The sequence below is a fragment of the Crinia signifera genome, chromosome 4 (assembly GCF_055691185.1).
Source record: "Crinia signifera chromosome 4, ASM5569118v1, whole genome shotgun sequence".
NCBI lineage: Eukaryota > Metazoa > Chordata > Amphibia > Anura > Myobatrachidae > Crinia > Crinia signifera.
The window spans coordinates 130,892,247-130,904,568 of NC_139220.1; the positions used below are offsets into that span (position 1 = coordinate 130,892,247).

At 44.6% G+C, this 12,322-nt stretch overlaps 1 protein-coding gene across 1 annotated transcript in view; it reads right to left on the minus strand.

The window, feature by feature from the left end:
- TBK1 (TANK binding kinase 1) overlaps window positions 1-12,322 on the minus strand; it is a 56,385-nt gene that overhangs the window by 39,786 nt on the left and 4,277 nt on the right. Inside the window, exons 2-3 of the mRNA XM_083182471.1 lie at window positions 4,225-4,341; window positions 658-798 (exon numbers count right to left, since the gene is read on the minus strand). Of these exons, the coding sequence (XP_083038597.1) occupies window positions 658-798; window positions 4,225-4,311 (228 nt within the window). The 5' untranslated portion in view covers window positions 4,312-4,341. The remainder of the gene's footprint in view (window positions 1-657; window positions 799-4,224; window positions 4,342-12,322) is intronic.

The following is a 12,322-nucleotide window of genomic DNA, read 5'->3' on the forward strand; positions in this document are numbered from 1 at the left end:
TACAAATCAAATCCACGGCATGATACCAAGCGCATTGGACTGGATCAGCATCTTGTTTCACCAAGGATACATCATAACCACGGCCAGTGAATGGGATCGCATGTGATACATAATATGCAAAATAACCTCATACGATGTATCGCATTGCGATCTAGCTTCCGGATAATTTTAAGAAAGGTACCTTATGCGAGGCTTGCATGCAATGTATTGCCCTAGTGTGTGGGGGCCTTAAGGTTAATTATAAGCATGCTTTACACTATTTGGTAGTAGAGCTTTAAATACATGAAGACATAGATACATTAATAAATATGTGAAAAAAAAAAAAATTGCCATACACCTCTTCCAATCATTACAATGTACATTGTAGAAACCCTGCATTGCTTATCAATATTTCTATGCTTGCACTAGATCTTAAGTTTCTGATTTAAAGAATAATAAACATTGATTGTAATAATCACACGTTATACATTAGGGACACTCATTTAGGATTCCCATTTGAGATGTTAAAAACCTATGCACAATACCCTACTGACAGCCCTGTAATAAAAATTATGTAATGAATTAAAGAACAGAATACACACCATATTATCATATACATTATTTGGTAGCAGAACAGCTACTTTATGACAGGGTACCAATACTAAAATCACATTTTACCTCTTCCTCAATTGCAAAAAGTTTCACAATATTTTTGTGATTAAGTTTTTTTAGGACTTCAAATTCCCTTGTTTGAACATCTGCCGGACGTAGGAAGCTCAAGTTGTTAAAAACTTTGACAGCATACAAGTCTCCAGTTTTCTAGGATAAAAAACACACTTTAGTAAGCTGGATCATATACACACTGTGAAATAGAGGTTGGCCTCACATGCAATGTTCCCTCTACATTTACGAAGGCTGTGTGCGGCAAAAGATTTTGGCTGTGCAACTTTGGAAGGAAATTAAAAATTTTGTGCATCACTTATATAGAACTGGAAAATGACGTTCAGCATTTGTGTTAACTTTACTTCAAAATGAAATTAAACATTAAAACATAGCACACAATTGGGTGAAACACACATTAATTGAGTCCACAACTGCAAAAAGGTACCACTGCTGCTTTGTGCGCTCTGTTGTAATGTCTGTGCGCACGATCGTCAAGTTGTGTGCGCGCGCATGCGCGCACAGCTTAGAGGGAACACTGCTCACATGCATATAAAACTCAAACATATAGTCTCTTGACCCTAGTACCCAGGCCCAGAATATTATTGAGAGATTGTGTGTTGCGCAATTAGCATCAGCTGGCACGGGGTAGTCACTCCCCAATATATACAAAAAAGAGAAATTAATATAATGTGCCAGCGCTGGCTGAAAATAAAATGCAAGAGGGTATTAAAATATCAAATATTTTAATGACTAAATATATCATTTAAACAAATAGATTATTTAAAAAGATATCACAGTGTGCATATAAAAAAACTGACGTAGGTTAAGTCAGCTGAGATGAGTTTAAAAAGAAAGCATGTATATTCCAACTGAACCAATATTGATATTACCAATCCACAGGAAAAGAGTATTGCTGAGATGTTTGAAAATGGCAGAGGAGATGGGAGATGTGAAATCTTCCGTTTAGAGAGGATACAAGGGATACGCTTATTTCTAGAGTGCCTTTAATATTACCAGGGTTCTCTGGAATCTTTCAATTGGAGATGACTCTAAAGGCTGGGGAATTAGGAACGGATGCCAATATCCCACATGCGGTGTCCAGTCAGAGTTGAAATGATCCTCAGTAATAATTCAGTGGATGGCGATGCCAGTTAGGAGCATTGATAAATCTGGCTCATACGCGTTTCCCCGGATAAACTCCAGCTTCCTCATTTTTGCTCCTGTGGAAGCCTGAGTGTATCCAGGGAAACGCATTGAGCCTGATTTATCAATACTTCTAACTGCTATACAACCTCTCTCTTCCTCTCCAATCACCTAGCCAAAACAGTAACAATCAAGTCATGTTTCAGGCTGGGTGCAGGGCGTCAACACTGCTATACAGTGCTATCAGCAGCAACAGCATTGTTTTTATGTAAAATAGCTGCTGCGTGTGCTTTTTCTGTTTACAGAAAGCACAGGGGCTGCTTGGCGCAAAAGACTGCCAGGAGCTACTTTTCTCATAGCCTTGCACTGTGCCACCTAAATTTACTGCCTTTGTAACTACCGGGCTTCTCCCTGTATTGTGGCAGTGTTGATACAGGAAAGCTAGTTGCATGCGGCTTTAGCTGTACCCCAGGGGCAGTGGTCTCTACACCTGGGAATCCTGATATAAGCCTCAAAAAGCTGGCAGCTCCCTAAATACACTCAGACAGAAACAGGAGCTGTCTTCCTGCCCTTATTGTAAATTTTCATAAATCCCCAAAAATAGGAAAAAAGTCTAGATAAGCCCTAGAAAGTGATCTAGATTTAAAGGGGAGTGGTATAATACTCTGACAGTCAGGATTCCGACAGTCATCGGAATCCCGACTGCACAGCGTGGGGAGCGCAATGAAGCCCCTTGCGGAGATCCGCTCACCGCAGCCCAGAGTCGGCTTGTTGGCCGGCATAGCGCCTGGAGAAGCGCTCAACATCGCAAGGTATTTTTGCCCAGCGCACACACCAGGCAATCTTGTGCATGTCCCACTGATTGCAGGAGACAGAGCCGAGTACTAATAAGGAACTGACACCTTTTGCCATACCTGTCACAGTGCATCTGGCAGTGAGAATGGGATCTATTCTGTAAACCTCAATTCCACCTGGAAGGATTTACAAATTATTGCCCACAGTACCACTGTGTGTTACGAGACTGAAACATCTGTCCACACTCAGCGACTTACCTGCCCAACCAGGAACTGGTAACTATTAGTTACACCACTATGCATATGTAGTGAAATGGCTTTTTAATATATTTTTTAAATTGTGGTTTTGCATGCATGCAAATTATTGTTTTTTTGTGCCATTTGTGTAATAAATTGTTTTAATGTACAGAAGGCGCCCACTGGTTCTTTTCCCATAAGAAAGTGTGTCAAAGTGTGTCTGTAGTCAATTTACTCCCGAAATAAGGTTTAGAATTGTTATGCAAAATATACATCCTTCTTCACATTTAAGATGTAGTTTTTAGCTTTATTATAATTGCCATCAGTAGTTAAAACAGGTCATTTCTATTTATGTTTAATCATTGTTTTTTCACTGAATAATTTGGAAACACACAACACCATGGGCTGCTCAGGCCGAATTCTAGGCACTTTAAGGTGCATACCCACTGTGGGATTTTGACTGTGCACGATTTATTGGCATCATATAGAATCATACAGAATATAAAAATGCTTGAATTTGTTTCAAATTGTCTGTACAAATTCTTGTCAGCTGCGAGAAGCCTTGGAACCAGCAAAAACATGCTTAAAAGTTTATTTTGTTCCCCATTTTTGTTATCACCTTGAGTCCTAGACAGTCAATTCAAACAAATTTCTACATTTCATTTATCCTCAGGGTTCCCTACATAATCTATTGTGCCAATCAAACAAAATGTGCACTTGACATAAAATCTTCCCAGTAAGCCTTGGTTAGCAATGCATACAGAAAGATTAGATGGGCTTTATTCTCACTTTAACCCAAAAAAAGAAAGGTAAGTTACCGTGCTTCTCTACTTTTGAACTAGGCAATTTTATGCCACACAGCAAAAACACATTCTTTGAATGCTCTGTAAGAGCAAACTGCGAGAGATGTGAAACCATTTTAGGATAATCAAAGGTCAGTGTTCCCCACTAAATGTTAACTCACAGTATGGTTTATTTTTTACAAGTACATCTTGTTATTTCATAGCCATACCTCATATATGTGGTCTTATTATTTTACACAAAAAAAACTTTAACTCTACATTATTCCCTTAGTGCACCTTAATTGAACATTCTAACATACATTTTCAAACATACTTTGGTATATGCATTTTTTTTTTTTATTTACTGTATTTATGAAAAATACCCATGTCTTTAACATATCATGATTTACAATATTATAGTAGTTCCTAGACTGAGTATAGCCAGTGTTTTCTTTTTCTAATTTGTAAACGATTCTTCCTTTTCAGTAGTCACATGTATCCAGCTGTGTGTGTTTATGTCCTTAAATATAATTATATGAAGTTTCATACATGACTTATTGACCATAAGTATAATAATATAATAAGTACATGCACATTAATTACAAGTCTGGATTCTGCAACCTCACCTTATTGCGCCCACGAAACACATTTGCCGTTGCTCCCTGCCCCAGAATATCTGAAAGCAGCCATAGATAATTTGCTGTGCTCTGCATCTTGCCTTGTCAGGAAGGCCTGTTATCAAGCTGAAATAGATAAGCAGAAAAGAGTTATGGCTGCACATTTATCAGCGAAGGTCACCAGACACCATATTATTTTGCTAGCCATTCTGTGATGCAGGAACAAAAAACAAAAATCCATGTGTGTTCCAACAATTTCAAGATATCGGTGTGTAATTGTAAATCATTTCTAACAGTCTCACAATGATGACAGTGAATAAGGCTAATGGGGCCTACACATCGGGTGACACGGCTGAGCGATCTAAGCAATGTAGATCACTCAGATCGCTCAGCACAGTGATGTGTCAGAGCCTGTGTTCTCTGGTGAGAACACAGGCCCTAGGCCAGATGTATCAAGCTTGAAAAAGTGATAAAATTGAGTTATAGACAGCCAGCCAATCAGCTCCTACCTGTATTTTTTCAAACCAGGCCTGTAGTATGACAGGTAGGAGATGATTGGTTGGCTATTTATCTCTCTCCAATTTATCACTTTCTGAAGCTTGATACATCTGGCCCCCTGACCGGTGATCTCACTAGATTTATCCTGCATGCAGGATATTAATCACCGGGTGATAAGGACATACGGGGCCACGCATCGCTATGGCCCCTACACACAGAGCAATGTAGGGGCATTTTCTAGTCAGATCACTTAGAAAATGCCTGAAATCGCCCTGTATGTAGGGCCTATTTATCAATAATCACATTTGCAATGAAATCTGTGCATGACATTAGCACCCAAAACTGCATTGAAGGATGCATTAACACCACCTAGTACAGACCAGACTACATTGGTATAGTCTAGTCTGTATTGAGATACAGATCAGACTGCTAGAAACACCACAGCAGACCGCCACATGCCAGACAGGAAAGAGGAACTGTACAGATTTTGAAAGGTGCAGGGTGCTAGAATGAATATGACATGTGCCGTCCACTTCACATTCCGGAGATGGTTATATCTGACCGCACCACAAACACCATAAAAAAGGGATTTTTGTAAGAACTTACCATTCGAATCCCTTTCTCTGATATGGTCCTGGTGACACAGCTCAACATTGGGACATAGGAGGGTCCGCAGGAGCCAGGCACCTATCCTAAAGCTTTTGGAGGGTAGGCTCCTCCCTTCTGCATCCCAGACTCTTCAGTTCAATCTTTCAAAGCCACTGGAATACATTAACTCAGTACAAACGCCTGCACATATTATATGCACAATTTCAAAATTAACTTCTCAACCATATATAACATGAAACATCATGAACTTGGCATACTTACTGAGCGTAAGGGAGGGATCGCTGTGTCACCAGGACCATATCAGAGAAAGGGATTCGAACGGTAAGTTCTTACAAAAATCCATTTTTCTCTTTCAATGGTCCTGGTGACACAGCTCAACATTGGGACGTTCCAGAGCCGGTCCTTTGGGTGGGTACGCTCAGGTCTGCAGCTCTCATCACTGCTCGCCCGAATGATGCGTCCTCCGACGCGAACTCATGGAACCTATAGAATTTGGCAAAAGTATGAACAGATGACCAAGTGGCAGCCCTGCAAACCTGCTCAGCTGTTGCCCCATGTCGAACCACCCAAGAGGTGGCGACTGACCTGGTGGTATGCGCATTAATCCTGGCCGGCACAGGCCTACCAACTTTAGTATATGCAAAAGCAATTACAGAACGCAACCACCTAGCAATGGTCTGCTTAGATGCAGGCCAACCAATTTTGTGTACATCATACAAAACTAACAAAGTATCAGTCTTCCTGACACTCTTTACTCTGTCCACATAAATGCGCAAGGCGCGCACAACATCCAAATTCCTCAATTTGTCCCTTTTCCTTGAACCCTCTGGGGGTTGAAACACAGGCAGAACTATCTCCTGATTCAGATGAAACGCAGAGACTACTTTTGGTAAAAATTGGGGTACTGTCCGAAGGACAGCCCTATCATCATGAAATATAAGGAAGGGAGACATGCATGACAATGCTCCCAACTCCGATACTCTTTTTGCTGACGCCACTGCCAACAAAAATACCAGTTTCCATGTAAGGAATTTAAGGTCAGCCGACCTTAACGGCTCAAAAGGTGCCTTTTGAAGACACTCCAGAACCAGAGATAAATCCCATGGCGCTACTGGTTGCTTGTAGGGAGGTTTCAATCAGTACACCCCCTGAAGGAAGGTCTGTACTTCCGGTAATAATGCAATCCTTCTTTGGAAATAAATTGACAAGGCCGAGATCTGCACTTTGAGTGACTGAAGGCTTAACCCAGAGGAAAAGCCATCCTGCAAAAACTCCAGCAATTTAGCCAATCTAAAACGTGATGTGTGAGACTTCTGCCTCTCACACCACCGAATATAGGTCTTCCAGACCCTATAATAATTTGCAGAAGACACTGACTTTCTAGCTTTAATCATAGTGTTAACCACAGCCTCTGAGAACCCTTTGTTCTTCAAGATGGCGGTTTCAACAGCCAAGCCGTCAAATTTAACCGAGCTGAATCCAGATGGTTGAACGGTCCTTGGTTTAGAAGGTCTGACCTCAGAGGTAGACGCCACGAGTCCACAGACAATCTCTGAAGCCTCGAGTACCAGGACCTCCTTGGCCAATCTGGGGCCACTAAAATCACCGGGATTGCCTGGGCCTGTATCTTTTTCAAAACTCTTGCCAGCATTGGAACTGGCGGAAAAACATAAAGAAGATTCCCCTCCCAGGGGATGGTCATAGCATCCACTGCTTCTGCCATTGTATCCCTCGTCCTGGCATAGAACCTGGGTACCTGATGGTTGAACCTGGATGCCATCAGGTCCACCTCCGGGGTTCCCCATTTCAGTGTAATCTGATGAAACACTTGTGGGTTCAGGCTCCATTCTCCTTCCATCAGCTCCTCCCTGCTCAGGAAGTCGGCCTCTATATTCTCCACTCCTGGTATGAATATCGCTGATAACGCTGGAACATTCTGTTCCGCCCAGCAGAAGATCCGGGACACCTCCCACATAGCCAGTTTGCTGCGTGTGCCTCCATGGTGATTCAGATATGCCACAGCTGTGGCGTTGTCGGTCTGAATCCTTAAAGGGAGCCCTTGCAATCTTTCTCCCGCCAGAGAAATCACCTTCCACACAGCTCTCAGTTCCAAGATGTTGATCGGTAAGGCAGACTCCTCCGAAGTCCACAAGCCCTGCAGACGCAGTTCCAAGACTACTGCCCCCCAGCCCCTGAGGCTGGCGTCGGTAGTGACTACCAGCCAGTTCCAGGACTGTAGGGACCGACCCCACTGAAGGGAATCCACCTCCGTCCACCATTTCAGGAAGGATCGAGTTTCTGGAGATAACACTATTTGTTCTGACTTCATGGTCTGAGTATTTCCTGACCAGGCTGTCAGAATGTTCCACTGGAACACTCGAGAGTGGAACCTGGCGAACTGTAACGTCTCGAAAGACGCCACCATCTTCCCCAGCAGTTTGAGGCACCTCCATACTGATGTGCTAAGAGACCCGAGGATCTCTTGGACCAAGGCAGCCAGATCCCTGGCCTTTGCCTCTGGTAGAAATACCCGATGTAGGTGGGTATCCAGAACAACTCCCAGGAATTGAAGTCTCTGTGACGGCCCCAACTGAGACTTTTGTAAATTTAAAAGCCAGCCGTGAGCCTGCAAAAACCCGATGGCTTCTGCCAAGTGACTCTAACTTTTCCTCCGACTCTGCTTTGAACAGCAGGTCATCCAAATATGGAATCACCGTGATTCCCCTCAGTCGAAGCACTGCCGCCATTTCTGACATTATTTTGGTGAATACCCTTGGCGCTGTAGCCAGACCGAAGGGCAACGCCTGGAATTGCAAATGCAGGTCTCCTATCGCAAACCTCAACAGAGCCTGATGTTCTGGGTGGATGGGAACATGAAGGTATGCGTCCTGGACATCCATGGACACCAAAAATTCTCCCTGATCCAGGCTTAGCAGCACTGACCGTAGAGAATCCATTTTGAAATGGTCTACCCACAAATGGATATTCAATGACTTTAAGTTTAGGATCGGTCTGAAAGACCCGTCTGGTTTGGGCACCAAAAACAGAGTGGAATAAAAGCCTTTTTTCCACTCCGCTCTGGGGACCGGGACTACCACACCCTTCTCTAAAAGAGAGTGAGCCGCTCCCTTGAGAGCCGTACGGAGCCGAGCCTCCTTTGGTAGTGGTGTGGGAATGAATCTTCTCGGCGGAAGACCTTTGAAGGGAATTCTGTAACCCTGGGATATAATTTCTAACACCCAAGAATCCCGGTCTAACAGTGCCCATGCGTCTCTGAACAGTGTCAGACGTCCCCCCACCTTGACCACCGCCGGGCAAAACCCCTGACAGTCATGCAGAGCGTTTGTCCTCTCCTTTGGTGTTTGGTTTCTTATGAAAGGAACCAAATTTAGACTTTGGGGTCTTGCCCCTGGAGGACTGAAACTTCCCCTAAAAGACTGCCCTCGAAAGGATGCACCTCCTCTAGGGGAGGGCCGAAAGGATGGCCTGAAAGCAGAAAACCTTGATGTCTGCTTGGCTGTAGGGGCTGGCAGGAAAGTACTTTTGCCACCAGTGGCCTGCTTAATAATCTCTTCCAGTTCAGAACCAAATAACAGCTTTCCTTTAAAAGCTAATGCCTCTAAGGCCTTTTTAGACTCGTTATCTGCCTCCCAAGCCTTAAGCCAGAGCACTCTCCTGGCATTGACAGACACTGTGGAAACTTTGGCATCCATTTTGAGAGCTTCCTCCTCAGCCTCCAGTACATACTCTGCAGCTGCTTTAAGCTTCTCCGCAAGCAATAACACACAAGGGTCAGCGTGTAAAATAGTGCACAATTCCTTGGCCCACACTATCATGGCCTTAGAGACCCAGACTGAAGCAATCAGAGGACGTAGGGTGTATCCCACCCCTTCAAATATTGCCTTGAGGTTACCCTCCAGCTTTTTGTCTACGGGGTCCCTAAAAGCTGCTCCCCCTTGCACTGGTAGCACAGTGGCTTTTGACAAACGTGCCACAGAAGCATCTACCACTGGAACTTTCTCCCAGAGATCTGCATGAGCCTCAGGCATGGGTTATAAACTGAGAAATCTCTTTGGCATTTGCAGCCTTTTATCCTTTACCCTTCCAATAAATCCTGTAAACCTTCATCTGCAGGGAAGGTAACAGCTTCCTTACGTTGCTGTTTAAACACACCTTTTGCAGGAGTTTTATCTTCCACAGACAAATTCAATCAAATCCTCCACCCCTGCGGCTGAGGAATCCTCAGAATCATCACCCTGCTCCCAGGGAATGTCTGCATATGCTCCATCCTCATCATCAACCATTAAAGGCACTGAATAAGACCTTTTAGGGGTCCCCACAGCATCAACATCAATCTTGTCTAGCAATTCACTAAACCTGTTAATCCCCTTAGCAGTATCCTGCATTTCTTGACCTGAAGAAAACCAGGATCTGCCTGGGTCAGAGGCAAGGAGCCCGAGGACTGCTGAGATGATGACATAGGTCTCTGAGAATCTACCAAGACATCACTCTGTCTGTCCAGCAATTGCACTAAAGCATTCACAGACCTGCCCAGGGCACTAGCCCACGCAGGTTCCAATTGCTCTACCCTCTGGGGTTCACAGCAGCGCAAGCAATACACAAGCCCCCCTTGGCCATCTGCTCAGGGACAAATTTCAGTGTACAAACACTGCAAGCGCTCAATGTATCCGGGGCTCCCTCCCCCAAAACCACAGACTGATGCACAGACATGATGTTCACAAATAACACAGTCACAGCGCAAAATGTACAGGCATTTACACAGAGCCAATGTACTCAGTCACTTAGCTGTCTGTAGTCTTCAGAATGGGGAAAACGATGCCCAGGAAATCCAATCACTCTGTCAGGATCTGTCAGCCAGCTCAGCTCCGCTGCAAGCGTTCCGAATGGCGCCAAAACAGAGTGAGGGAAGAGACCAAGTCCCTGCTGCTGCGGGGTCTGTGACTTTTGGCGCCAACCACCCCCACACAGCTGCTCCCATTGCAGGATCTCCTAGTTCCAGTATCTCCCCCTCAGCTGGGGACCACTTGGAACATGCCTGTAACACACTGCTGTCCTCTCATATAGGAGCTCAGTGTGTAAGCTCCGCAGAAAATGGCCGCTGCCATCACGGAGCGCCTGTCCCCCATGATCCCCACCTAGCGTGAAGCCGGTTTCAGAGCGCTCCGGAGCCCAGGCAGCTTCTTACAAGAAGCTGTAAGCGCTGCACAGGGAGGCCAGACAGCGTCTCCCCTGTGCACAGCGAGCTGACAGGACGCGCTTCTGTCAGCTCCTGCTGTGCTAGCAGTGTGAGGATTCACTAATGAGAATCCTCACACTGTGCCTACCTAGCTAGTGTAAAAGTTAATAAAATAATAAAAAACCCCTACTAACTCTAATCCTTCGGCTGCTCCGGCAGCCCTTTAGAATAGCACCGACTCCAGTGGGCACCTAACACGAACTGAAGAGTCTGGGATGCAGAAGGGAGGAGCCTACCCTCCAAAAGCTTTAGGATAGGTGCCTGGCTCCTGCGGACCCTCCTACATCCCAATGTTGAGCTGTGTCACCAGGACCATTGAAAGAGAAAACCTATGTTAGAAACGAACATTCAGTAAAAGACATCTCCTTACATACATGCGGATAATACTATTTGCAGGTATCCCCTGAAAATTGATGTCGAAAGTACAAATAGACTGTGCAGCACAGTCCATTTCTACGATGTTGGAACGAGGGACCCACCGCCCGTGTATGTTAATGTCCCACACAGTCCCTCCCTCCCTCCCTCCATGCCAGTTAATGTCAGCACCCAGTCAGGTTCCTTTGGCTGCCAAATCACACCATGTGTACACACCAGTACTCTATGGTCTTGCTGGTTCTCTACAACAGCTGTATAACAGCGAGAAACATAGTGTATATATAGTACATCACTCTTGGGGAGAGGTTATCAAGCTCCGGAAATAGATAAAGTAGAGAACATGTCAAAAGCAACCAATCAGCTTCTATCTATAATGCAACTAGCACAGTATTTGAAATTCTGTTAGAAGGTGATTGGTTCCTTTGGGCTACTATTTAACTTTGTGACAAGGACCAGGAGTCTTCGACCTTATTATGGATTTTTGTCAAGTATGGCAAGTAGGCAGTATGCACCATGCTCATAATCAGCCTAGGGATGTATATTGACAGCACTGGCTCAAGGGCAGTAACAGCAGAGTGGATACCCCATTAGGTGACCAATGACTGTCGGGCTTGGTGGCAACCGCCAGCCACTGGCAGACTGTGTCTTATGAAGCCAGTGATAAGTTCTGGCCAGGGCAGCACTATATTCTGCAAGGTGGTGTAGGTGTGGCATGGGCAGTGATTTATAAACAAGGACACGCTGGCAAGAAATCATATTACACAACTGCATGCTGTCCTGGCCATAGCGTTCAATGCAGTGAGTGAGGTTGTTGTGTACAGCAGCAGAGGGCAAGCAAGGGAATAGGAGTTCCTCTCTTCTACAACAAGTTCTGCTGTGCAACAGCACCCACAGTTACGTGACCATAATGAAGCCTATGTCTTCTATGGGGGGCAATAAATGTGTGTTTTATTTTCTTCCTATTGGTCAAATGTCATAATTCTCAGGACAGTCCCTTTTTATAATTATATAAAAAAAGTACTGTCTGTGTGGCGCACCATAAAGACCAACTGATCATAATAGAACTGTAAGTGTACAGGTCCTCCCCAGTGGTGTCACAAAGGAGGTGCAAGCCCCACACCATGGTGTCATCCACCAAAGTGCTGACTCTGGAACAGTGCCAGGAGCCATGTGCTGCACTGTAACAATAACTGCAGCACCCAGCATCAGTCACAGTGTAGGAGCCAGCACTGCACAGAGACATGCCCCCTTTTGTTGATGCAAAATACATTGAATGTTTTGAACCCTTAAGGATCTTTATGAAGAATCAGCAGGAAGAAACACTGTATTACACCATAAACCCCATACACACTGATGGCCCAGGAATCC